Source organism: Lissotriton vulgaris, chromosome 8 (genome assembly GCF_964263255.1).
Source record: "Lissotriton vulgaris chromosome 8, aLisVul1.2, whole genome shotgun sequence".
NCBI classification, from domain to species: Eukaryota; Metazoa; Chordata; class Amphibia; order Caudata; family Salamandridae; genus Lissotriton; species Lissotriton vulgaris.
Genome location: NC_141696.1, coordinates 1,501,747,640 through 1,501,774,935, shown reverse-complemented (window position 1 = coordinate 1,501,774,935; position 27,296 = coordinate 1,501,747,640). Strand labels below are relative to the sequence as shown.

General features: G+C 47.5%; 1 protein-coding gene across 1 annotated transcript in view; it reads left to right on the top strand.

Annotated features, from left to right (window-relative positions):
- Positions 1-27,296, top strand: part of DRD3 (dopamine receptor D3) — an 835,727-nt gene that overhangs the window by 239,703 nt on the left and 568,728 nt on the right. The window contains exon 2 of the mRNA XM_086933536.1: positions 12,360-12,664. Coding sequence (XP_086789662.1) covers positions 12,383-12,664 — 282 coding nt within the window. The 5' untranslated portion in view covers positions 12,360-12,382. The remainder of the gene's footprint in view (positions 1-12,359; positions 12,665-27,296) is intronic.

Sequence of the window (27,296 nt, the reverse complement as noted above, 5' to 3'; positions counted from 1 at the left end):
TATTTTTATAAATTGGTGTGAGATTTTTAATGTGTTTGGTGTCTCACTTATTTAATGTATTTGTGTTTTTAAATGCTTTCCACTCTGTCTCCTGTTAGGCCTGTGTGCTCCCTGCCAGCTATCAAGGGTTGAGCAAGGAACTAATTAATTGAGACCTTTACTGAACCTTACACTTTGTTAGTGAGCTTATTGCTAGCGGTAGGTGCATACTTACCCCTCCCAATAACCCACTTTCCAAAAATGGCCCTGAGTATTTAACTCACTGAGCTATCTTATTGAATATTGAAACTTCTGGGAGTGCAATACTCTGTCTCTGTCTGCTTGCGGTGAACCAGCAGCACTACAGCTGCTGACATCTCGGCATCAGTTTGGAATATTTTTGGTCTTCTACCCCCCATTAAGCCCCCCGACCGTTCTAGTAGTGCTGACACTGGAACTATAATAATTTACTTTGCTTTATTACATATATAAAGAATGTAAGTTCGAGGGCCCAATATTTCTCTTAGAAGCTACCAGACATGTCCACTACTGGTTCCACCCACTGCTGCCCTTGGTGCCACTCAGCGGAAAAAGCCATTTGTTCTAACGCTGCTTCTTGTGCAAGCTGTTTGGTTGCAGGAGGGCTTTCATTTTAACTTAGCACCTTACATGCAGTGCTGATAGGACACACAATGGGTTGCACCATTACACACCTGATGCTGTGCTGTCAGGACACACAACAGACTACACCTTAACACACCAATGCTATGCTGCCTGGACACACAACAGACTACACCTTAACACACCAATGCTATGCTGCCTGGACACACAACAGACTACACCTTAACACACCAATGCTATGCTGCCTGGAAACACAACAGACTACACCTTAACACACCAATGCTATGCTGCCTGGACACACAACAGACTACACCTTAACACACCAATGCTATGCTGCCTGGAAACACAACAGACTACACCTTAACACACCAATGCTGTGCTGCCTGGACACACAACAGACTACACCTTAACACACCAATGCTATGCTGCCTGGACACACAACAGACTACACCTTAACACACCAATGCTATGCTGCCTGGAAACACAACAGACTACAGCTTAACACACCAATGCTATGCTGCCTGGACACACAACAGACTACACCTTAACACACCAATGCTATGCTGCCTGGAAACACAACAGACTACACCTTAACACACCAATGCTATGCTGCCTGGAAACACAACAGAATACACCTTAATACACCAATGCTATGCTGCCTGGAAACACAACAGACTACACCTTAACACACCAATGCTATGCTGCCTGGACACACAACAGACTACACCTTAACACTCCAATGCTATGCTGCCTGGAAACACAACAGACTACACCTTAACACACCAATGCTATGTTGCCTGGACACACAACAGACTACACCTTAACACACCAATGCTATGCTGCCTGGAAACACAACAGACTACACCTTAACACACCAATGCTATGCTGCCTGGACACACAACAGACTACACCTTAACACACCAATGCTATGCTGCCTGGACACACAACAGACTACACCTTAACACACCAATGCTATGCTGCCTGGAAACACAACAGACTACACCTTAACACACCAATGCTATGCTGCCTGGACACACAACAGACTACACCTTAACACACCAATGCTATGCTGCCTGGAAACACAACAGACTACACCTTAACACACCAATGCTATGCTGCCTGGACACACAACAGACTACACCTTAACATACCGATGCTATGCTGCCTGGACACACAACAGACTACACCTTAACACACCGATGCTATGCTGCCTGGAAACACAACAGACTACACCTTAACACACCAATGCTGTGCTGCCTGGACACACAACAGACTACACCTTAACACACCAATGCTGTGCTGCCTGGAAACACAACAGACTACACCTTAACACACCAATGCTATGCTGCCTGGACACACAACAGACTACACCTTAACACACCAATGCTATGCTGCCTGGACACACAACAGACTACACCTTAACACACCAATGCTATGCTGCCTGGAAACACAACAGACTACACCTTAACACACCAATGCTATGCTGCCTGGACACACAACAGACTACACCTTAACACACCAATGCTATGCTGCCTGGAAACACAACAGACTACACCTTAACACACCAATGCTATGCTGCCTGGAAACACAACAGACTACACCTTAACACACCAATGCTATGCTGCCTGGACACACAACAGACTACACCTTAACACACCAATGCTATGCTGCCTGGACACACAACAGACTACACCTTAACACACCAATGCTGTGCTGCCTGTACACACAACAGAGGGTACTATCACACACCTGATGCTGTCCTGTGAGGACACACAAAAGATTACATCATCACACACCGATGCTGTGCTACCAGGACACATAACGGATTGCACTGTGCCGCCAGGATACACATCGGAATGCACCCAGGACACCCAGGATTGCACCCAGGATGTAAAATGTGTTGATCAATGCATACAAAACCCTGCACAACGAGAGACCAGCATACATCAACAAGCGCATGAGCTTCCACCAATAACCAGACACAGATAGTCTGCCTCCCTCTTCCTCGCGGACTCCCTCCGTGTCCATGATGCAACAGCAGAGGACACTCCTTCGCTCACCGGGCGACCAAGGCTTGGAACGACCTTCCCCTGCACCTCAGGGCCGCCACATCACTCCAGGAGTTCAGGGAAGGATTGAAGACCTGGCTGTTAGAATTAACATATCACCACAAAGCAGTCAGCTACTCTAGAGCCTTGAGACCCTCATGGGTGGTTTGTTGTGCTTTATAAATCCCTGATTGATTGATTGCACCATTACACACCTGGTGCTGTACTAGCAGGGAACACAATGGTTTGCATTATTACACACCTGATGCTGTGCTGCCAGGACACACTTCAGACTACACCATTACACACCTGATGCTGTGCTCGCAGGACACACAACAGATTGCACTCATGACACGCAGGATTGCATTTAGGATGTACAACGTGTTGATCAACGCATACAAAACCTGCACATCAACAAGCACATGAGCTTCCACCAACTGCCAAAAACCTACGGTCTGCCTCCCTCTTCCTTACAGACTCCCCTTGTATCCACCAAATCAACAGAGGAGGACACTCCTTCTCCCACTTGGCGACCAAGGCTTGGAACGGCTTTCCCCTGCACCTCAGGGCCGCCACATCACCCCAGAAGTTCAGGGAAGGATTCAAGACCAGGCTATTAGAATTAACATATTACCACAAAGCAGTCAGCTACTCCAGAGCCTTGAGACCCTCATGGGTGGTTTGCTGTGCTTCATACATCCCTGATTGATTGATTGAACCATTACACACCTGGTGCTTTACTAGCAGGGAACACAATGGTTTGCATTAATACACACCTGATGCTGTGCTGCCAGGACACACAACAGACTGCACCATTACACAGCTGATGCTGTGCTGCCAGGACAAACATCGGATTGCACCCATGACACGCAGGATTGCATCTAGGATGCACAACGTGTTGATCGACGCATACAAAACCCTGCACGTCGAGAGACCAGCATACATCAACAAGCACATGAGCTTCCACCAATAACCAAACACCTACGGTCTGCCTCCCTCTTCCTCGCAAACTCCCCCCGGATGTATGACGTTACAACGCATGCTTTTACCACGCATGCCTTTACAACGCGGTTTTTACAACGCATGCCTTTACAACGCATAGTGCTTTTGGCGCTGCATAGTGAATAGTTTAATTTACTATTCCAACTCCAGTCCCCGTGGATAGTAGGGAGGGTGTTGGATAGTAAATTAAACTTATTCCCTATCCCAGAGCGCACCCCAGCGCAATGCGTTGTAATATTTTGCGTTGTAAAAGTTGCATCGTAAAGGCACTGCGTGGTAAAAGTTGCATTGTAAAGGATGTTTTCCCTCCCCCCCCCGTATCCACTGATGCAACAGCAGAGGACACTCCTTCTCCCACTTGGCGATCCAGGCTTGGAACGGCCTTCCCCTGCTCCTCAGGGCCGCCACATCACTCCAGACGTTCAGGGAAGGATTCAAGACCTGGCTGTTGGAATTAACAGATCGCCACAAAGCAGTCAGCTACTCCAGAGCCTTGAGACCCTCATGGGTGATTTGCTGTGCTTCATACATCCCTGATTGATTGATTGCTTCTTCACACACCTGGTGCTGTGCTGGCAGGACACAGAAAAGATTCCTTCTTTACACACTGGATGCTGTGCTGGCAGGGCACACAACAGAATGCACCCTTACACACCTGAGATTGTGCTGTCAGGGCACTCAATAGATGACACAATTCCACATCTGGTGCTGTGTTGCTAGGGCACACAACAGATTGCACCATTACACAGCTGTTGCTGTGATGCCAGGGCACACAAGGGATTACACACCAGATGCTGTGCTGGCAGGGCACACAACAGAATGCACCCTTACACACCTGAGATTGTGCTGTCAGGGCACTCAATAGATGACACAATTCCACATCTGGTGCTGTGTTGCCAGGGCACACAACAGATTGCACCATTACACACCTGATGCTGTGCTGCCGGGACACACAACAGAATCCACCAATACACACCTGATGCTGTGCTGCCAGGGCACACCACAGCCTGCACCGTTACACACCTGATGCTGTGCTGCCGGGGCACGCACAAAGTGCATAGTCACACAGCTGATATCGTGCTGCCAGGGCACCTAATGGATTGCACTGTTACACACCTGATGCTGTGCTGACGGGACACACAACAGAATCCACCAATACACACCTGATGCTGTGCTGCCAGGGCACACCACAGCCTGCACCATTACACACCTGAGAAATGCAGCTGGTGGCATTTCAAAGTGTGAGACGCCACATCTCACAGTACTTTGCTGTCTCGTCCACCCCAGGGGATTTGCCTTATTTTGTAAGATTTGTGTTGAATATATGAAAAGACTTTCAAGCCTATCTTCTTAAAGTGTAACATTACTGTGAGATGGAAATAACCTCTATTAGGAAAGGCAGGAAAGAAAATGCAGATCTAATCTGTGTAATGAGTTTGTTGTAGAACCACTGCTGGTCAGAGGGGTTAAAATCATGACAGGAAGCACCTTCAGTAGAGATGCTCTGATAACCACTTGCTTTAACTGAGAACAAGGATACCTTGTGAAACCTAATTATGTTTATACACCACGGAGGCCTTGAAATAACCATGAAACTTCCATTTCTTCGTCTGATAAAATAAAGGAGACGTTGAGATAGTTTCTTTGATATGGCATGCTATTTATGTTCAAAGTCAAAGGCAAAGTCAGAAAACTTTGGAGCATGTTTACTAGTAAAGAGGAGAAGTGTGTCCTTAAGCCAAGAAGGCTAACAACGCTTTAGAAACGCAGGGCGGCACCATATTCACAAGAATATGGTGCAGCCCTGCGCTGCCCCCTGCGCTGGCGCTAAATTTAGCTGCCTAGCACCAACGCAGGCCTCCTTGCACCATTGAGCAAGGGTGTCTGTGTTGAGGGGTAGATTGTTGATTTGCAGGAAGGTCTTCCTTCCTGCACATACATAATCTTTAAATGCTGTTTTGTAGCTTCTATGGGTGCTGCTCAATGCAGCACACAAAGAAGTTTCAAAACGTAATTTAAAAAAAATGATTGTTGATGTGCAGGAAGGGACACCTTACTGTGCATAAACAATCATTGGCATTTTCCTGTTTCCATGTGTGCTGCGCAACGCAGCACACATGGAAACAGCAAAAACGAGGAAGAATGTAACGTTTCTCCTCGTTGCGCCAGGATAAGACCAGGATTTCCCTGGTCTTAAATGTGGCGCTGCCCCATATTTACGCTACCCTTGTAAATATGGGGCTGCATCAAAATGAATGGGTGTTGCGGTGGAACGCCCACAGCAACACCCATTGCCCTCCCCTTTGAAGCTAAGTAAAGCGTAAAAGGGTGCAATATTTACAAGGCGGCGTTAAATCTGCCTTGTGAATAATGCGAAGCCCCTAACGCCACCACAACATCCAGAAAAGTGATGCTGTGGTGGTGAAAGGAGCTTGTAAATATGTCCCTTTATTTCGCTTCATTTTCGTAGCATAAAACATACTTAAATACATATCACAGAGAACTTAAAAGTGAAACAACCTTAAAAACCACATTCTACAATTAAATACAAATAGAAGACTATAGTACAGTTATCTGCTCATAAAAGCTACATAATTGTGCAAAATAATGATTTCCTTAAAAATAATGATGTGCCAGTGCATACAATGAAACACGTCACATGGGTCCATCCAATTGTTTCATTCGGCCATGTGTCTTAAATCATTAAAATGTTCTAAGTTAAATACACTTTCCACTCGGACGTAATCATAGGTATTACAATTCATCATCCAGAATGCAGGTCAAACTATCAATTCATATCATTATAAAAAATCCAAATGAAGTCACCTGCTCTTCAAAGAAGCTCAGGGAATGACCCTACAGAGTGACACACCAGAGGGCCGTCCAGCTGCTGAATGTTAAATAATACGGGACGGCATTGGATACAATCAGATCTATGCAATAACGGGACAATGAATCTGTTCAAATGAGAAACAAAAATGAGCAAGAAAATAACAGGCCCGATTCACAGAATGAATTCAAGACTCAATCCTAAACTTACTACTATTTTGGTATTCACAGAATGCACTTACTACTTTTGGCATTCACAGAATTTAGGATTTTGTCTTAAGTTTGTTTTAAGACAAACTTATGACAGACTTAATACAAAATCCTAACTTAAGTCTATCTTAAGTTTGTCTTAGGGCAAACTTAAGACAAAATCCTAACTTCTGTGAATACCAAAAGTAGTAAGTTCATTCTGTGAATACCAAAAGTAGTAGTAAGATTTGGATTGAGTCTTAAGTTCATTCTGTGAATCGGGCCCAACATGTGCAAATTCGACTGCGTTGACACCCTATCACAGGGACTTATGCCCACATGCATCAAGCATTTTTGGAGTCGCAAACGGTGCGATTCCTTAAAATCGGCCGTTTGCGATTCCAAAAATGCTTTTTGGGATGCATCATTGCTTTTTGTTTAAAATCGCTAATTTTGCGATTTTGGAAAATGCGATTGCATTTAAGGAATCGCAATTTTGCGATTCCTTAAATGCAATGCATCATTTTTTTAAAAATTGCGATCTTGAAGATTGCAAGTGCAAATTACCACGAGGGTGAACCTCGTGGTAATTTGCGAAAAATGTTTAAAATGCTCAAATTAGCATTTTAAACACTTTCATGTTACAGACACACATGTCCTTAGGACATGTGTGTGTGAAACATCCATTTTAAAATACATTTCAGGGGTGCAGGGGGGGTCCTTTGGACCCCCCCTGCACCCATGGAATGCATCAACATTTTGCGAATTCCAATTTGCGAATTCGCAATTACCATTGATTCCTATGGGCCTTTTGGCCCATAGGAATCAATGGGAATTGCGAAATCGCACATTTGAATTCGCATAATATTTGCGATGCGGTAAAAATTGCGATTTTTACCGAATCGCAAATATTATCCACTTTCAATAATGCATCCCGTTTTGCGATTCCATATTTGCGATTCGGTAAAATTCGCAAATTTGGAATCGCAAAACGGGAGTTTGATGCATGTGGGCAATAGAGCCAGCTCACTTACTGTGCAGGCATTAGCTGGAAACCCCTGCTGTAAATTCTGCACAAGACCTAAATACGATTGTACACCCTGTTTAATGGGTGGGGGTATTTGGTATAATCTGACAGTGGATTTATCTCTGTTTAACCCCCTTCTAGCTACGGGGGCCATTGCCAGAACAAGTAAGTGGGGACTCAAATACCACATGTAAACCCAAATCTATCAAAGAGCTTTTAATGTACTGCAGCCCCCATGGGATCTTGTGTGCAAAATCTAGTTTTGAATAGTCCCTCAACATGGCTAGACTCAAGGTTACTGTCTCCCTCCTCCATGTCGAATGCCAAATTAAAATTGGCGCAAGCCGATAAATATCAGAAATATAATGTACACCCAGTTCACTGTGGCATATGACGTTTGAGCAGCTACTGGACAGAGATAGGATAGCATTTTTTTAATAAGTACGTCCTTGATACCCTGAAGGCAGTCAATATCGACCATTCCCAATACCCCCGCCCCATACATGGCATTCGCTATGGCTGTGTATACACTTAATTTTTCAGGGATGGGTTTTGACCCCCAACTTCTTCATAAATTTAAAGATGGCCACTATACTTTTTTCTAATAAGAGGGCTCTATTTGACACCATATTTTTCCATGTGTACTTCCTGCCAAAGGGATCCCCAAATATGAGAATGTTTCCACCACCTCCACCCAACGCGTGTTTATGTGGCAAGCTTAAAGTTTCTGTGGTCGTTGACCATCTACAAGTACATAGGACTAAGCTTAATTTACGTGGAGATCCAAACTATCCATGAAGCTATTTATTATTTATGTTATGAATTCTTCATTGGTATTTTTAAAGGCTAGATTTGCCATCACGTTCAACTTCTTATTCCCTCTTTCTTTCTATCTATCACCCAGTCCCTCCTGTTCTTTCACTATCTTTCTTTCTCTTGTTTCTTTTTCCCCACGCCATTCTACGTTTCTCTTGTTCCCTCCCCCTCCACCTTTCCACCCTCTGTGATTTCTCTTTCTTTCCTTGTGTCTTTTGTTTACTCCCCAGTCCCTACCTCACTTTCTTGCTCTTCAGGTTGGTGTCATTTCACCAGTGCCATAGAGACTGAGGAATTAACATCACGTCCACATTGATGACATCACAGGAAGCGACACTGCATGACCTTTGGCCTCACTTCCACGAGGCAGTATTGACAACATGATGTTGCTTCATGTTAATAATGGCTGATAAGCACAAACAACTAAAAGTTCTTGTTTTTAAAGATCAATAAGTTACGTCATCAGCAAGTTGTATAACAAGTCGTGAGTAGCCAGTAAACCGCCTGGATACCTCCTGGCCCCGGTAATGCTGGGTGCAGTATCACTACCCCTCAAATACCATTGAAACCGTGTACTATCTTTCTTATTTTACCTCCATCACTTGTTGGGTACTCACTCCTGCCACTCTCATGCCCCCAAATACCCCCCACCTTCTTCTTCTTCACTTATTTTTTTCTCTAGTAATTTTTTATTCACATTTTCCCCTTCATTGGGCAGGAAACTGCCGCTCAAGCGGCAATAAGGGGCTTGATAATATGCCCTAGAGAATTTCAATGGAAGCCCAGGTTCTGGTGTGAAGGACATCAAACCTGGACTTCTATTGGAATTCTCTAGGGCATATTATCAAGGCCCTGATCTCAGCTTTAGTGGCGGTTTCTTGATGCTAAATGATAATGTTATCGTCGTTCTTGATAATACGGCCCATTGTTTTCTTAACTCCCTCGCTTTTCTACTTCCTTTCAGTTTTGCTTTGAACTTTCTTGCCCCCCACGAACCTCTTTGCTGCCATTCCACTCACCTTTACATTGACGCACGTCTATAAATAATTGTGCTTCCTTCAGTCTTATTCTGTTTGAATACATTTTAAGCCATTGAAGAAGTGTTCTCCTGCTGCCTAAGTGGATGTTAGTCATACTGCTTTTAGGGGATTTATTACTAACCTCATACCGAGTTCCTCATGAATAAACCGACCTAGGGACATATTTATATGCCCCTTGTGCCACCGGTCAGTCCCTTTTTGTGATGCTCCTTTGGCATAATCATTGAAACCATATCTGTGAGACGACGCAAAACACTGCATGGTTTTTAATGGCCTCATAGATATGGCAAGGCGGAGCAAATCATGGTGTTGCATTACTCTGACTCGGGAGACATTCCATAGGCGTTGTGGTGGGTATTCCCATGCAAAACCCATGGATTTTGATGTTTCCCCAGATTTACAAGAACATGTAGTCCTGGAGAGACGCCAAAACTTTATACCACCCGAGGCGAGTCATAACAAGGAGAAATAGCTTTATTTCTACTTGTTTATTCGTCTTTCCATGTGTGCTGCATTCTCCAGCACACACAGAAAGAGGAAAATGCCTCCAAGGATTGTTTTTGTGCAGTAAGAATGCCCTTCCTGTACAAAAACAATTCAACTTAGAACGCAGGCATCCTTGCACCATGTTGCAAGAGTGCCTGTATTGGAGCTAGACTGCCAAAGCGGCACCAGAGCTGGGGATGGACAGGAATGCACTGTATTAGATAAATACAATACAAGGCAATCCTGCTCTTCCACTTTGAGGCAGGACAGTGCAGAATGATGACTTGCTGTGCTGACCTTTATCAAATCCCCATCAATGATGCCCCTATTTCTGGCCCATGCAGCACGGTTGAGGTATGTGGAGTGAAGCTGCCAGAGGTGCCTTACTCTTGGGGCTGCATTTATGGGTTTTGTTGCAGGGCAGCACAGCAAGTCACCTCGCTGCACTGTCCCGCATCAAAGTAAAAGGGAAGGAACGCACCATAATGATCTTACATGGTGCATTACTGTCCGTTCCCACAGCACTGGCGCTGTTTCGGCAGCCCAGCACCAACGCAGGCACCCTTGCACCTTGGTGCAAAGGCGCCTGTGTTGTCGGCAGGATTGGTTTTTTGGAAGAAAGGAGCACCTTCCTGCACAAAAACAATCCTGTGAGGTGTTTTCCTCTTTGTATGTGTGCTGTGCGATGCAGCACATGTGGAAAGAGGAATAAAAGAGGAGAAAGAAAGTTACTTCTCCTCATAATTTTCGGGTGACGTAAGGTTTCCCGGGTTTACATGCTCTTGGTGAATCTGGGGTGAATCAAAATCCATGGGTGCTGCGTGGAAACACCCACCTCAATGCCCGTTGAACGCTTTCGAAGCGCAGAGTAGAACAACGCAGCGATTTGTGCAGCTTGCCATATCTATGTGTAATTTCCACCAGAACGAAGACCGCATTGACGACCCATTCCTCTTTGTGCCGAACCGCACTTATTACCTGCGTTTGCTGCCTGGCTACTTAACGGATTTAGGCGGATTGCTATCCTATCCACTACTGCCATCTAGCCCCGCAGTATGGTTTGTACAAAAAGTTATTTATGAACTTTTTACAAAGAAGGCATGTATTGTTTGTCCTGAAGATGAACTCTGAATTATTATAGGGTTCGAAATGTCATCCACCTAGTCACACTATATGCATATTTATTATGCCAATGTTCGCAAGCAATAGTGTGTTGTTTGTACTGTCTGATTGTGAATTGTGATACACAGACTACCTTAATTGCCTGTATTCTCTTGTTTGTCTTTCTTCTGAGTGTGTTAGTTGGGCATCGGCTGGTGTCCTGCTTGTATCACACCATATTACCTGTGAATCTTTTTATCAAAAATGTAATACTGTCCGGCTGGACAATGAATATAGTTGCTATTTAGTCTATATTTATTTTGTGTATAATTCAATTGTCTAGGGACCACTGTCCTGTGAAAAACGTAATTACCTAAGGTCCCTAGCTTATTGCTTCCTTGGGTTCCCTTGTATATTCAAAATGTTATCTATAAGGCCTTTCAAAGCAATGCAAAGTGGTTTTGCGCGGCCTCATAAATATGATTTCAATGTTTGTGCTGCCGCGTCACAAAAAGTGACGATTGGGGGGTGGCGGTGGCTCATAAATATGCCCCTTGGTGATTAATGGCGTCAGACCCAGAGGTGGCATGTCTGTCATCGGTCACAGGCCGCCCCCCCGACCCTTCCCCCCTGTGATCAGACACTACTCACAGTGCAAAATGTAAACAAGGTCTGCTAGTTAAACAGCAGCCTGAAGAATTCATGCAGGGAGGAAGCAGGAGGAATCGCAAGAACACTAACAGTGGGTCTTATACACCAGAGAGGTACATGGGAAAGACGTATCAGAACGTTGAAGCGCTGCTCTGGGCACCACACAGAAAAATGGCGGGAAAAAATCTGTGACAATAAAAGACGCTGTCAAGACGGCTTATGTAAGCGGGAGGTGAAAAGGGGGAGTGAAGCTGTGGGAAGCAGCAAGAGTAACAGACAAAATGGAATTTAAGTGAACGAGAGAGGAGATAATTATGACAAAGGACAACATAAAAAAGGAAAATGATCTAGGCTGAAGAAAATCAGAAATAAAAAAAAATTGAAAGTGTGATAATAGGCAGAGAAAGAGGGTGATAGGTGGAAACCATTGAGTAGAAAAGAGTGATGGAAAGAGCGAGATACCTCAGGTGTGTGACACAAGACAGCACAACAGCGGGTGTGGGGAAGAGAATGTGGTGAGCGACTGTCAAATGTTGTCCATGTCACTAAGTTGGGATTCTCTCCTTGCAGGTCCACCTTCCCTGTATTCTTCGATGGCCCTCTTGAGCAGAACGGATCCCCCTCCCAACGGGACCGCGCCCCTCCACTGCGGACAGGAGAACTTCACTGCACACAGTCTGCCGCACCCCCATAGCTACTACGCCCTCCTCTACTGCTTCCTCATCTTCGCCATCGTGTTTGGGAACGTGCTGGTTTGCCTGGCGGTGCTGAGGGAGAGATCCTTGCAGACCACCACCAACTACCTGGTGGTCAGCCTGGCGGTGGCAGACCTGCTGGTGGCCACGCTGGTGATGCCCTGGGTGGTGTATCTGGAGGTAAGTGCCTGGGAAGGGTGGTATCAATGCTGACACTGTACTCCAGGTCTATGACGCCAATCTACGCTGGCCTTCATATCATTTACTTATGTTTCTATTTTATTCATTTACCTCTTGATAGAGCACGCTCAACCCTTTCAGCTGGGATGTGAGAGTGCCTTACAAAGAGGCTTCACTGTATATGGTTTTTAAAAGTATAGCAGCAGATTTTACTCTTCTTTTTTCAAATGTCTGCAGTTTCTGGCACCAACTTTACTGTAAATCACACCCCATAAACTGTCGGATTATCGCATGGTTTAGGGATCATGGGCTTCAGGTTTTCCATTGCCTCTACGCATAGCTTCAGGTAATAGAAGTACTTTTAATGTTTTCCCATCAGAGGTTTGAAATTTACTCTGTGGGGTGGTTGGTTTTCTGGTGCCTGAGGTTTTCTCAGCTATTTGTTAGTGCCTGATAAATACCATAACACCACAGAGAAGATAGGGTCCGAGGGATATTTTAAGATCTGCCCTGGTTCAAATCCCCAGACATCAAATCATAACACTAATAGAGAACCGGAGGTCTTATCAAAAGCTGAATGTATTAAACTATAAAGCAGGCACAACTGTTAACAAATCAGTTAAGGATCCACAGATTCCTATAAAGCCTATATATGGAAGACATAACAGTGGACCATAATCAACAACACAGGTGATTGTTAGTGAGACTCAGAGAAAATATCTATATAAAATGGATTCCCATCAAGTGTCTTGTGATGATCTATATTCTCATTTGGTCATCCAAAGTCATGGGGCAGTATGTCTCCAGATCATTGAGACCATTTCCACACCCAATCTGTAGAGTATTCAGTGAGTCCAGCTTACAAACACTGTGCTGACCGTGAGGAAGATATAATCATATGGGAATATGTGCAGTGCAAAAAAGAAAACCGCATGGCGAGATAAAATAGAGTGGAGAGACAAAAGAAAAAACGTTTTATTCAAAAGGCTGTCTTTCCCTCTAATTAAAATCAAGAACAGTGCAAAAAGGCAGTCCTAAACAAATATTCAACTGTCATAAAAGGGCCCCTTTTATGGCAGTTGAATATTTGTTTAGGACTGCCTTTTTGCACTGGGAAGGGTGGTATCCAGGTCTATGACGCCTATCTACGCTGGCCTTCATATCATTTACCTATGTTTCTATTTTATTCATTTACCTCGTGATAGAGCACGCTCAACCCTATCAGCTGGGATGTGAGAGTGCCTTACAAAGAGGCTTCACTGTATATGGTTTTTAAAAGTAGTAGCAGCAGATTTACATTATGGCAGACAGTTTATAAACTTTTTGGTCAAAGCCAATAGATTCTACATCATTCAACTTAAATATCACTAATGTCGACAACAGTACAAATATTTTAGAGACCACTGATAGGAACTGTAAAAATCAAGCATAAGAAATAACATATGGCGACGACGCAACAGGAAAGGGAGATAGACATAGGCTAATGCTGTGTCACCGAACTGGTGTAAATTTTAAGAGGACTTAATTCATCCCTGCATTACTCGAGAAGAAGCGTTTCGGCGAAGGTGCCTTTTTAAATCTGTGTGTGCAGCTCTTCAGCAGGGCACGGCATCCAGGGACTCTTGTTTTGTCAAATATCTGCACTTTCTGGCACCAACTTTACTGTAAATCACACCCCATAAACTGTTGGATTACTGTATGGTTTAGGGATGATGGGCTTCAGGTGTTCCATTGCCTCTACGCATAGCTTCAGGTAATAGAAGTACTTTTAATTTTTTACCATCAGAGGTTTGAAATTGTGATGTGGTTGTTTTTCTGGCGCCTGAGGTTTTCTCAGCTATTTGTTAGTGCCTGATAAATACCTTCATTCCTTCATTCATACACTGATGAACCTTAATGCTTTGGGTAACAAGCAAATTAGACAAGGGAGTGAATCTATCTCTCAATGGTCAGGACCTTTGACCATTTTAAATCTGTAGAAGAACCTTCCAGAAGGTTATCAGAAAGTGTACAGAGGATCATGTATGCCGTTACAAGATGGCCGCCACCCAAGGAGTGAGTTTGTATTGCTGGTGTCGCTGGGTTCCCAGGACCACATTGGCAGCAACCTACAAATTAATTAAAATTCAGAAAATAACAGAAAAGTGCTCCAGCTGGTTTCCCTTGGATCTGAGCCCGTCCATCTGCTATCAGCTCTCATTAACGGTTCACCACCATGCAACCTTCTAGAGAGCGCCATGTCCAATGTTGTTTATGTTTTCACTGCATGCATGTTTAGTCGCTATTTCATTTACTCACCTTTTTGCAATTTAAATCTACCCTAGAGACAGACGTTGTGTTAATGAAAACCTGGTCATGTGTCCTGCGAGGGTTTGTGACTATCGCTTTCATTCTTAAGCGTGCATGTATGGGTATGTCTCTGTGAATTGGCATTTATAAAGCACCAACCTATTCAGAGGGCAAATCAACGCTCAGTAGGCTTACTTCATTTTTCTTTATCACTGGTTTGTCTTTATCTTCATTTTGTCTTTACTCGTAGGTCGAGTCGGCCTTTTACCAGCATATTTATTAAACTTCTTTTTGTTGTAATTAATTATTACCGACATTTGATTTTTCTGTCCCTTATTCCCGCTGTCCTGTTTTCTTTTTCAGCCATTCATAGTGTTTTCCTTTTTTGGCCAGAATGATTGCGATGGATAAAGAAGCATATTGGCGGGACTGAATGTTGCACTGTGTGCACATCCACAAAAAAGAAGTCCCTTTCCGCATTGTGGGCCATGTTGTTTTCGAGCACTTGAAGTGATCGCAAAGCAGCAGCCATTTTGCATTTAGTTTACACCGCTTGCCCTCACACAGCTGTTGCACTAGACACGGAGCACCTTTATGCCAGGTATGCACTACCAATTAAACCTCTGCCCTAATTTCTACCATTACATCAATACCACCCCATAAGACTACACCGTCAGCAGCCAGGATCACCCAATCACCTTACAGAGCAGCACTAGCAGTTCAGCACTAAAACATCATCTCCTTTATCTCTACCATCCTGTACTACCACCCTCTAGAGACTCACTCCGAAAATAGCTTTTAACACCCTCTGGACAGCCATACCACACAAAAAAACCACAGTGCCACCACACACCACCACTCCTTGACCTACTCTTAAATCATTTTCCCCTCAAGCACTTCTCGGCACGGGGAAACAACCTTAAAAACGCTGGCATCACATTGTGATGCCATTACAACGTTGTCGTTACAACGACCTTGTAGTTACCACCTATGCCATTACTACGCTAATCATTACATCGCCTTGCAGTAGATGGCGTGCTAACATTAGAAATAGTATAGTTTACCATTCCAACACCTTCCCTACTGTTACGTAGGCTGGAGTTGGAATAGTAAATTATACATTTCTAATGTTAGAGCGTCATCTACTGAAAGTCGATGTAATGACTTGCGTAGGAATGGCTTTACGTGGTAACAATGCGGTCATTGTAACGACTGTGTTGTAATGGCAGGCGTTGTGATGACCAGCGCTGTAACGAGTCATATTCCGATGCACCACCACGTAACTCCCACCCAATCACTGTACTACCTTCATATAGATCCACACTACAAACATCCTCAACCGCCCATCTGCCACCCCCCACACCACATTACCACTGTATACTTCCTTACAATGCTGGCTTGTCCCAGCCCATGACCCACTCCAGCATGTACAGTTCTCGGTCTGGTGGTCCTTCACATTGTGGCTTTGTCTCTGACACAGTTTCCTGCCACTGAAGATCTCTGGGCAGCATGCGCCTGTTTCTCTGCTGACTCTAGTTCTGAATACATAGATACAGTTTATACCTTCTCGTGGTGATTTCTGCAGCTCAGTTTCTCTGCAGCTTCCCAACAAAAAGTATAATTCTCGCCGTGCTCTCCAGTAGGGGCCACATGTATCATTCCAAATTGCGATCGCAAACGCCGAAATTCGCAGAATTTCGGCATTTGCGATTGCAATTGGGCTCAGTGGTATGTATGAAAGAAAAAATGCCTCGCAAAATAAGGAATCACTAAATTTGCAATTCCCTATTTTGCAATTGCATTTAAGGAATTGCAAATTGCTATTCCTTAAATGCAATGTAAGAAGCACAGAAAAAGTGCAATTGGCCTTAAGGAATCGCAAATTACCACCAACTTCAAGTGTGTGTAAAGGGACCTGCCTCAGTATCTGTAGAGAGATCAATGGTCCCCTTAGGCCTCACTTAAAGATTATGCCACAAATATTTTCGTAGCCTCAATCCCCAACATCTTTTTTTTTAAAACCTTTATTGTACAATTCTGCAAGGACACAGCATCAAGCCTACAACCCTGAGGGCTGGCTGCTTTGCTCGCAAGTGCATCTCATCCCTGTCATATTAACACAGCCCTGCAGCTGACAACCAAGGGTCCGGCGGCGTTTCAAAGAGTAAAAAGAAAGGGGTACATATCAATCCTTCAGATCTAACGCAGGATAATCTGTGGGTCAGTCATTTCACATGTACCATGAGGCAATATACATTCCCCTCTACCCCCATCAACCCCAGGATCTTGCTAAGTTCCATTACTCAACAATAAATAGAGCAGAATACAAAACCCCAACACAAAACAACCCCGAGTGCAGCTAGGATGTGACCAAAAAATGTACCTAAATAATGTAGCGTAAAGAAAGCATACGCAAGTCCATGAAGGCATCATCAGTATACAACAGAAAAAAGGAACCGTTTATAGCGAAAGGCATGCAACCTGTGCAATGACTTGTGCTAACATCGTTATATGCAATACCATATCAGCAATCAGGATAATAGCAGCGCCTGCATCAACAGCGGCATGACAGCAATACATAATTGAGACATAGACAAGCAGTACCTATTATCAATCATCAGGGAGCTTTGACAGCATGTATGCAGCATAAGGGCCCCAAATGTCTCTTGGGCGCGAGGCAGACGGCAGTTTCTCATAATAACAGAGCAGCTGATCACAGCAGTATGCCAAATCCTGCAACCAGCGTTTAACATCGGGTGCATTCCTCCCTCCCCAGCAGACAGCCACTTTTGCTTGGCGAGTTGTAACGCTAAAACTACCAAGCGTCGCACACCCGCCTGTACACCGGATACAATCCTAAGCAAACATATTCGCGGGTCACAAGCAACAGCAACTTCGTCATTTCAGGCAACGCTGTAGTTACACCCTCCCAAAACTCAAACACCCGGGTACACGTCCAGGCCAAGTGTATAAAGTCAGCGTCATCCATCCCACATCGCAAACAGACAGCAGAGTCACGCAGCCCGTATTTAGTAAGTTGCGCAGGCGTGTAGTACCACTGATGTAGAAACTTATAATGTATAAGTCTAAAGTTACCATTAGCGGCAAAACTGCCTGTCATAGTGCAGCATTCAGCCGATTCTTCGTCCGTCAATGGCTCCATCAGACATGTATCCCATCGGGCTCTCGCAGTCACATTTATACCCCCTTCATCCATCTGCGAAGCACGATACAGGCGTGAAATCAGCTTCACACGGGTAATGGCAGTGTACAACAGTTGCAATGCACCTAACACAGGCGGTTCCTCAGGAAAAGTGAGATACAAAGCACGCACCGCAGCACGCAACCGAACATATGTAAAGGTAGCCATAGCCTCGTTACCACCGTGGTCCAACAGACCCTGCAATGGGAGAAATTGACCCGCTGGAAAGACATCTCCCATGGTCGGTAATCCTGTACCCTGTAAGATCTGAAGCGAACCTACTTCACTCGACACTGAGATTTCAGCATGGTGCAACAAAGGCATGGCAGATGCATATAGCGGCAGCCGGCCCGCTCTTTTCCCCAGTTCGTTCCAAGCTTTAGCAGTTCACTGTACAGTGTCCACCTCGCCCTTCTCATATACTGAGCACGGGTTCGCTATCATTGCTTTTAAAGGCAGTGGGCGAACCGCCCCCGCTTCAATCACCACGAGCGGAGTGTATGGTGGGGCCGAAATCTAGTATGAAGCAAAGTGTGCTTGTGCACATAAATAGTACAAACGCATATCTGGCACAGCAAACCCACCCATCTCATAAGGCTTGGTCAAAGTGTCCCACCCCACCCGCAGCTTCTTGCCCCCCCAGACCTAAGTGACCAACAAAGACCGGAGCGTAGCAAAGAAATGTGCCGTCAGGGCAAGGGGAATGTTAACAAAAAAATACAAAAATTTAGGTAATACCACCATTTTAGTTAGGGCAACCCGGTCAGCAAACGAGAGAGGTAAGCGGGTCCAGCGGGCCACCTGGTCTTCCAATTTCGAAATCGCCACCCCATAGTTGGCCCAAATTATTTCTTGTGAATCTCTGTGCACCCAGACCCCCAAGTACCGAACCGGGTCACGCTTTTGTGGCAGGGTATGCTCAGACGTGAGTCCCTTGCTCACTTTGCCACTGGATTCAAGCAAGCCGGACTGAAGACGGCTGGAATGCCAGAAACCGGTCCTCGGACGCTTGTTTCCGGTCCAGGGAAGACATGACTTGACAGTTCGGGCTGGACTGTTCCCATGAGGCACGGGGTCAGACTGATTTGCATATAGCCATGTCTGGACTGGGGTGGCAGAGTGGGCTAAAGAACGGTGATGGATTAAACCCAGATCTTTTGACTGGGTGTGAGTGTTTGATTGATTCAGATGCTCCGTCCATCACCACCCCCTTTTGTACCGCTTTTGGCCGCCATAAGTGTGGCAGGGTATGCTCAGACGTGAGTCCCTTGCTCACTTTGCCACTGGATTAAAGCAAGCTGGGCTGAAGACGGCTGGAATGCCAGAAACCGGTCCCCGGAAGCTTGTTTCCGGTCCAGGGAAGACATGGCTTGGCAGTTCGGGCTGGACTGTTCCCATGAGGCACAGGGTCAGACTGATTTGCATATAGCCATGTCTGAACTGGGGTGGCAGAGTGGGCTAAAGAACGGTGATGGATTAAACCCAGATCTTTTGACTGGGTTTGAGTGTTTGATTGATTCAGATATTCCGTCCATCACCACCCCCTTTTGTACCGCTTTTGGCTGCCATAAGTGTGGCAGGGTATGCTCAGACGTGAGTCCCTTGCTCACTTCGCCACTGGATTCAAGCAAGCCGGGCTGAAGACGGCTGGAATGCCAGAAACCGGTCCTCGGAAGCTTGTTTCTGGTCCAGGGAAGACATGGCTTGGCAGTTCGGGCTGGACTGTTCCCATGAGGCACAGGGTCAGACTGATTTGCATATAGCCATGTCTGAACTGGGGTGGCAGAGTGGGCTAAAGAACGGTGATGGATTAAACCCAGATCTTTTGACTGGGTGTGAGTGTTTGATTGATTCAGATGCTCCGTCCATCACCACCCCCTTTTGTATCCCTTATCCATAGGGCATAACTGCAGGCGACCCCTGATACATAACCAACGGACTCCTTTGTATCCAGTAATAATGATTCAAGTCCCTTACCTTCAAGAACCAATGATAAAGCTTGCAAACACAAACCATAGAGCTGCACTCGCACATCCACCCTCTTCCCCAACTGCATGGCAATGAACAAATCCCAATCCCACACCCCTCCCCCATATCACCCCACCTACTTCAGCTCCCCCAACATGCCAAAGCCACCCCCTACCCACCCCAACCCCCCCCCGCACCAACTGTTATCCAACTGTGGGGTTCTCCCATATGTGGGGGCGTAGATGCACAAACTCCCGTAATACGAAACAAATGGAAGGTGACCAAGCAACAAGAGTAGCATCCCTTGTCCACAACAGATAACCTGCAACCCGTTACCTACTCAGTCTCAAAGCAGCGCAACATGAGAGATCAGAGCCACTCCCCGGCAGCAACACCGCGACATCTCAATAGAAGAATCATACCTATATAATTTCCAAACACCACAGCTGTAGAGGCTAAAATCCACCCCCTGTAGCAATACATTACCATCATAATAGAACATTCATAAACATTGCATGAGAAAAGCCATCGCTCCCAGCAGTACATATGCTTTGCAATGGCCCAAAGTAGACAAAGCTATCAGTACAGCGAAAGAAAGTAGTCCCAATTCTGAAACAGCACCAGTGACCACCTCATTCAGCTATCTCCGTCCACCTCATCTACTCCCTCCTGCACTGCAGCTGAATCACGCTTACGCTTCTTCTGTTTCTTGGCGTACTCCATCTCAACTTTCGTGAGGCAAAGATTTTATTATCCAAAGGCGCTCCTATCCGCAGCCGGGCAGCGTACAACATGGCGTACAGAATTTTCTCTTTCCGAAGGAGCTGTTTCACGCTATTAAATTCCTTCTGCGCCGCTTGTACAGCAATGGTAAAATCAGGAAAAAACTCCAACTTGCTTCCCTGATATTCAATAGTACCTTTCTCCCATACCAAGTGTAGCAGTACACCCCTGTCTTATAGTTTAAAATGCGAGCAATGATGGGGCACGGTGGTGCACCCGGCACCGGCCTCTACGCCAGGGAGCGGTGCGCTCGTTCCACAATAAACAGTCGTGAAAGTTGTTCCATAAAATCTTCCATCCTGCATACATTCGTAGATTCCGGCAGCCCCGTGACGCGGATGTTGTTGTGCCGGGACCGCCCCTCCAACTCCTCATTCTTAGCTTGGATAACCGCAAGTACCCGCTCCATGTTGAATACTTTATCAGTGACTGTTGTAAGACCATCTTCCGTGGCGGACACCCTCTGCTCTACTTCGCCCATTCTCACATTCTGCCTCTCTAATTGCGTGGACATGTGGTCAAGCCTGTAGTTCACTGCCTCCATAGTACCTTCAATCGACTGCAATGTCTTCTGCATAGCTATGAGCGTGGCCTCCAAGTTCGGTGCTCCCCCTGACGCTCCCGCCGTCTCAGCGTCAGTTGTGGCCTGTGATGAGGACATCGCAGATTTGCGCGTTTCAAAAGTGAGCTTTGGCTGGTTCCGCTCAGGCCTGCCCATGTCGCAATGTCAAAATAGAACAGTAACCAATGTTGGTGAGGCAACTGCGGTGGCAAAAGAGTGTTCGGTGGGCCGACTATACCAGTTGGCCAGTGCCACAGCAACACATGCAGGAGCGCACAGTCGTGAAAATGTATAATATTGCACCCCCAAACCACAGTCTCAGTAATCCAGAAGTAGCACCAGCTTACAGCAAGCCAATATGGATCAAGTCCGCTTGCTGACCAATGGCCCCACTTAGGCTGTCCTATATCAACAGGGATCAGGCCTTCATTCCCAATGCTGCCCCTAGACAGTGCACAACCTGCAATCCAGCGGTCTCCAGCAGCCGATGTCGGGGATTCACGGCCTGCACGTCAGGAAGTTACTTGGCCACCCAGCTATTGGGCCTTACATCGCCCGGATCTCCCCGACAGCTTCAACCTCACAGCCGCCTCTAACCTGACCGCCGCGGCCCACCCCCCACCCTCGCCAACCACAGCTTGCACAGCCGGGGCCCAGGTCAGCCACGTGCCGCCTCTGCAGCCCCGGCCTCCGCTAGGCCTCAGCCCCAGTCACCGCAGTCAGCTCGGGCAGAGCTACAGGCCCTGCTGCAGCCGTCCGGCACAGCCCCGGAGTCGTGATCGGCAGTTCGCAGCGGATGCTTCTTCCGTCTCCGCTCCCACGGTCCCGGTAACCTTCCCTCACCTCCGGAGCATGGATGTCACCACCAGCCGATGGGCCTCGATCACAGCGCCAGTCGCAACAGGGCATAGGGCTCTGCCAAGATAGTAGTTAGTAGACGATGGATGTCGCGGATATTAGGCAGATTTTGGCTCAGTCTGGCAGAGCCTCACATAAGTGTGGCCAGTACAGGGCTGCGGCTGGTGTGCAGCCCATACGGGCGGACCTCCACCCGGAGAGCGTGTGAGAAGGCTGTGGAGAGTGCCCTGTCTGCGGTAGCGGAGATACGAGCTGCTGTCTCATAGTTCCAGCGGAGTCTGGAGGGCGAGCGCTCCGCCGGAGTATACGCTGTGCCGGTGGCCTGAGACGGGGGAAGAGATTCACACGAGTCCCAGGCTCCTGCTGGGTGTGCGGGCCTTTCACTGAGACCCCGCCAATGGATCGCAGGTGGCACCTTCTGCACTGCCTGCTGATTTCCACTGCGGTAGGGCCCCTGCCACTGTGCTGTGGGGAAGTGCTGAGGACGAGCTGTGGCGACAGCGGGCTGGCTGGCAATGGGCGTCCGGGACTGTGTGCGGCGCGGACGACCTTGAGGCAGTGGTGAGTCCGACTGTGAGTGAAGGGGATGCGGCGGTGATACCCCTCTAGTGCTATTAGTGCCACATAGGCCTGGAGTCCCACCTACTGTGAAGCCCCCATCTCCAGGCTGATTTAGACATTGGTCTGGCAACATTACATGAGTCCTACGTAGTCCTGTTTGTGGCCTACCCTGCTTATTGCATCCCAATAGAAGTGCGTCGGGCCTGCTTCCCTTGCCTATTACCTGGCTGAATTGTGCGCCGGCCTACTGAGGTGAAAAGGGACACGCTTTAGAGCCAGCATAGCATCTCACCTGACAACATTCTTCTTGGCGCAGGGTTTGAAAAGGCCAGTTTGACCACTGGTTGTGCCAGCTCTGTGCTGTGGGACTATTGGGTGTGCCGGCGCGCTCTACCCTTTAAGGCGGCGCCCTGCTAAGAAGCCATGGGGTCGCCCGGACCGCTCGCAGCTCAAACTTAACTTTGAGCAGAGCAGGAAGACTAAGGCCCCAGACCCCCCATCTTGCGACACGAGCGACGGAGCGGGAAGTTCGGGGATGGCGAGACGACGGAACCAGACATTCTCAGCATCCACTTGGCAATGGAAAAGAACCTGCAGGGCGGCCTCACTTCCCTGGGCGCTAAAATGGACGCTCTCACATACCGCATGGACCGGATGGCGGAGCGGTTGGATAAGCATGCTGAGCGCTTGGATATGACGGAACGCAGAATAGTGGAGGTGGAGGAGTCACAGACGACACTGGACTTGGACCAGAAGCAGTTGGGCAAAGTGATTCAGCTGCTTCAAGACAAGGCTGAAGATTTGGAGGCGCGGTCGCGCAGATACAACATACGCATCACGGGCCTTCCAGAGAGTACCCAAACGGGCAATATGGAGCTCTTTGTTGAGTAGCTACTTAAAAAGCTGTTGGAGGACACTGCCTTCTCAGGCGTGTTCGTGATAGAACGTGCCCATCGCACCCTTGGTCCGAGACCCAGGCCAGGAGCCCCGCCGCGGCCTAAAGTGGCCAAACTTCTCAATTACAGGGACCGGGAAACCGCTTTGAGACTGGCAAGAGAGAAGCCACTGCACCACGAGGGCAGCACGCTATCCCTGTTTCCTGATTTTACAGCTCGGGTAGAGGAGGCTAGGCGCCAGTTTGTTCCCATGAAACTTCAGCTACGCGAATTTGGCATAGACTATGCACTGCTGTACCCCGCCAAATTAAGGGTTAACAGACAGGGACTCTCTACTATTTTTACAGACCCGAAGGTGCTGTAGAGGGCCATTAGGGACTGGCGCAGGGATAATCGACAGCCATTGAGAGATGATGGAGCGGAGGAGGCGGCAGGAGGACCCTTGGAAGAACAGGAATGAGTCCAGTGCTGGATATCTGGTGAGGTGTTTGGTACATGGGGACTGCTCTGCTGCAGGAATGTTTGGAATGACCACTGATGGGTGTTGGATGTAGAGGGCTCCTGCTCACAGTCGAACCTACACGCTAACATAAATTTCTGGCCCTGTCGGGCGCAGGTGTACTCTGCATGGGGACTTCACGACAGGGCTTTGCTTCTAACGCTTCTAATGATAGGGAAGTTTTGACCTGGATAAACCCGAGAACCTCTCTGACTCACACACCCATAGCCACGGAGGGTAGATACACCATCACGAAATGCACTGGCAAGGGAATGACCTTTCATGTTATCAACACGTATGGCCCCAATTTTCATTGCCCCTCTTTTTATATAATGCTGGCTAGCAGGGTCAGGGATTTAGGGGAAGGATATGTTCTGTGAGGCGGGGACCTCAACATGACGCAACACCAGGCGCTAGATCGCTCAGACGGCCTGGACAGATGCTCCTCTGCCTCTGCCCGAGTGTTAGAAACTCCAATGTTGAGACTGGGACTGCAGTATGTTTGGAGAGTCTGGTACCCAACGCAAGGGGTATATACACACTATTCAGCACAACACAATATCCACACTCGCATTGACTATTGGCTGCTGTCTTCGCCCCTCCTCTCTACAGTGCAGACCTGCATGCCGCTACCCCGCACCTATTCGGATCACTCCCCGGTGCTGGTTACGCTCCAAGTCATGGCACAATGTCCTCCTCCTTTCACGTGGTGTCTTTCGCCGTTTGTACTTCTTGATTACGCCTTCCGGGAAGAGATGGCGGGGGCTATTGAAGAATTTTTCAAAAGAAATATAGGTTCGCTAGATTCCTTTTTGACAGTTTGGGAGGCCTTTAAGGCATACATAAGAGGCGTGGCCATCTCGAAACACGCAGGCGTCCTAAAGTCCATCCAGGGGCACTTGACACTTCCAGAAAAAACACTTAAGGATATAGAAGCACATCGGCATAGTGATAATAGCGTGGAGCTGACCCAGGAACTTGCGAACACACTTTCGGAATACCACGAGGAGGCGGACACAGAGGTGAAATATCTGGGGAAATACTCCATAGCCAGGTCGTACGGGGAGGGGGAGCACCCCGGGGCGGTTTTAGATAGACTCGCCAACAGCATAGGCAGGGTACTATGGCGCTGATACTGCGTTCGCCGCAAATGAATGAGGTATTGACAACAGACAACAGACCAGGTGGCAGAACGTTTTCGGGAATATTATGAAGCGCTATATGCCACTAGGGGTTCGGCCTCCGAGGAACGGATCCTGGACTACCTAACGCATATTCAGTTACCCTGGCTCACTAACACCCATCGTAAATTTCTGGTGCGCCCCTTTGAGAGAGAGGCGGTGATCTGGGCATTGTCCTCCATGAAGGAAGGTAGCGCTCCGGGCAACAATGGCTTTCCGGCCTCGTTCTATAAAACGTTCTCTGATTTATTAATACCCAGGCTGCTTTCGCTGTTTGAGCAGATGGCGGAAGGGGAGACGATGCCACCTTCAATAAGGGAGGCCATATTAGTGGCTATTCTTAAACCGGGCAAGCCCCCAGAGGATTGTGCGTCTTACCGACCACTATCCCTGATCAACATGGACGCTAAGATCTTTGCGAAAATAGTTGCAAACCGACTCAGTCCGCTGATCCCCAGATTAGTGGCTCCCGAACAAGTGGGCCTTGTCCCTAATCGCAATCTGACATATAATCTTCGCCCAGTTTTTGCAGGGTTCCAGCACAAGCATCCAGAGGTCCCGGCGGTCGCCGTATTCCTGGACATGGAAAAGGCCTTCGACTCTGTCGAGTGGCCTTTTCTTCACCTCGTGCTTCGACGCATGGGAGTTGGGGACCTCTTTATACAACTCCGAGACACTCTGTATACCTCCCCAGCGGCGAGAGTACGGATTGGCTCACTCGTTACAGCGCCGTTTGCAATAGGCCGGGGCACCCTGCAGGGTTGCCCTCTCTCCCCTCTCTTGTACGCTCTGGTCGCTGAGCCACTAGCTTGTGCGCTCCGTGAATATCATGGCCACCAGGGAGTTCGCCTTCCGGGATATAACCTGATAGTCTCTACGCGAATGACGCTCTGCTTTATGTGCGGGACCCAGAGGAAAATCTCTCGAGAGTACTGAGGGAAGTCTTCCTGTTCAGTTCGCTGTCCGGGATCCATGTGAATTGGAACAAAACCGTTATGTTCACACTCACACCTGCCACCAAAAGGGTAGAATCTGATTACCCGATACAGTGGACCGCGGACTCGGTGCGGAATCTGGGCATACGATTACATACGGACTGGGAGGTGGTTCTCCGGGAGAATCACGGAGTGGCAATCGCCAACCTGGAGGACACAATCGCAAAATGGATTGATCTCCCTCTGTCACTGCTGGGTCGCATATCATTGCTGAAAATGGTAGTCCTCCCCCGTCTGCTATTTCTGTTTAGCAACATCCCGATGGTCCTGTCGGGTGTTGTTTTTCAACAGATGCACGCATTGGTGCTGCGTCTGGTCTGGGCTGGCATGCAGCCCAGGGTGGCGTGGAACAATCTTATCCGCCCATATGAGGAGGGTGGATTGAACGCCCCAGATCTGGAGCTTTATTACCGTGCGCCCAGGGCGCGCATGCGTTTGGTTGGATGCATGGCTCTACGGAAGCACCACTCTTGAAGATTGAGGGAATAGTGGCAGACCGGGTGCCGCTCCCTGCTTTGCTCGCCCGCCCCCGAGATCGGCGAACGGGCCTCCTGGATTCGTTAAATGCTGTGATGCACGCCTTGTTCCACCTTATGGACGCGCAGGCTTGTTCACTGCTGTACGCCCCGGTCGCGCCCCTGGCTTGGTGCACATAGCTAGGCCCTTGTAGTGATAAGGGTGTTCTCTCCGCTCTTGCTAAACTGAATATCAATACCATGGGTGACCTCTGTGTTGGCAGCTCGGCCCGTACCTGGGAGGACATTGACTCGGCTGGAGATGCTGGTTCCCAGCTTCTCCCTCGCTTCCAGTACCACAGGGTGCGTCACGCATTGCGTAC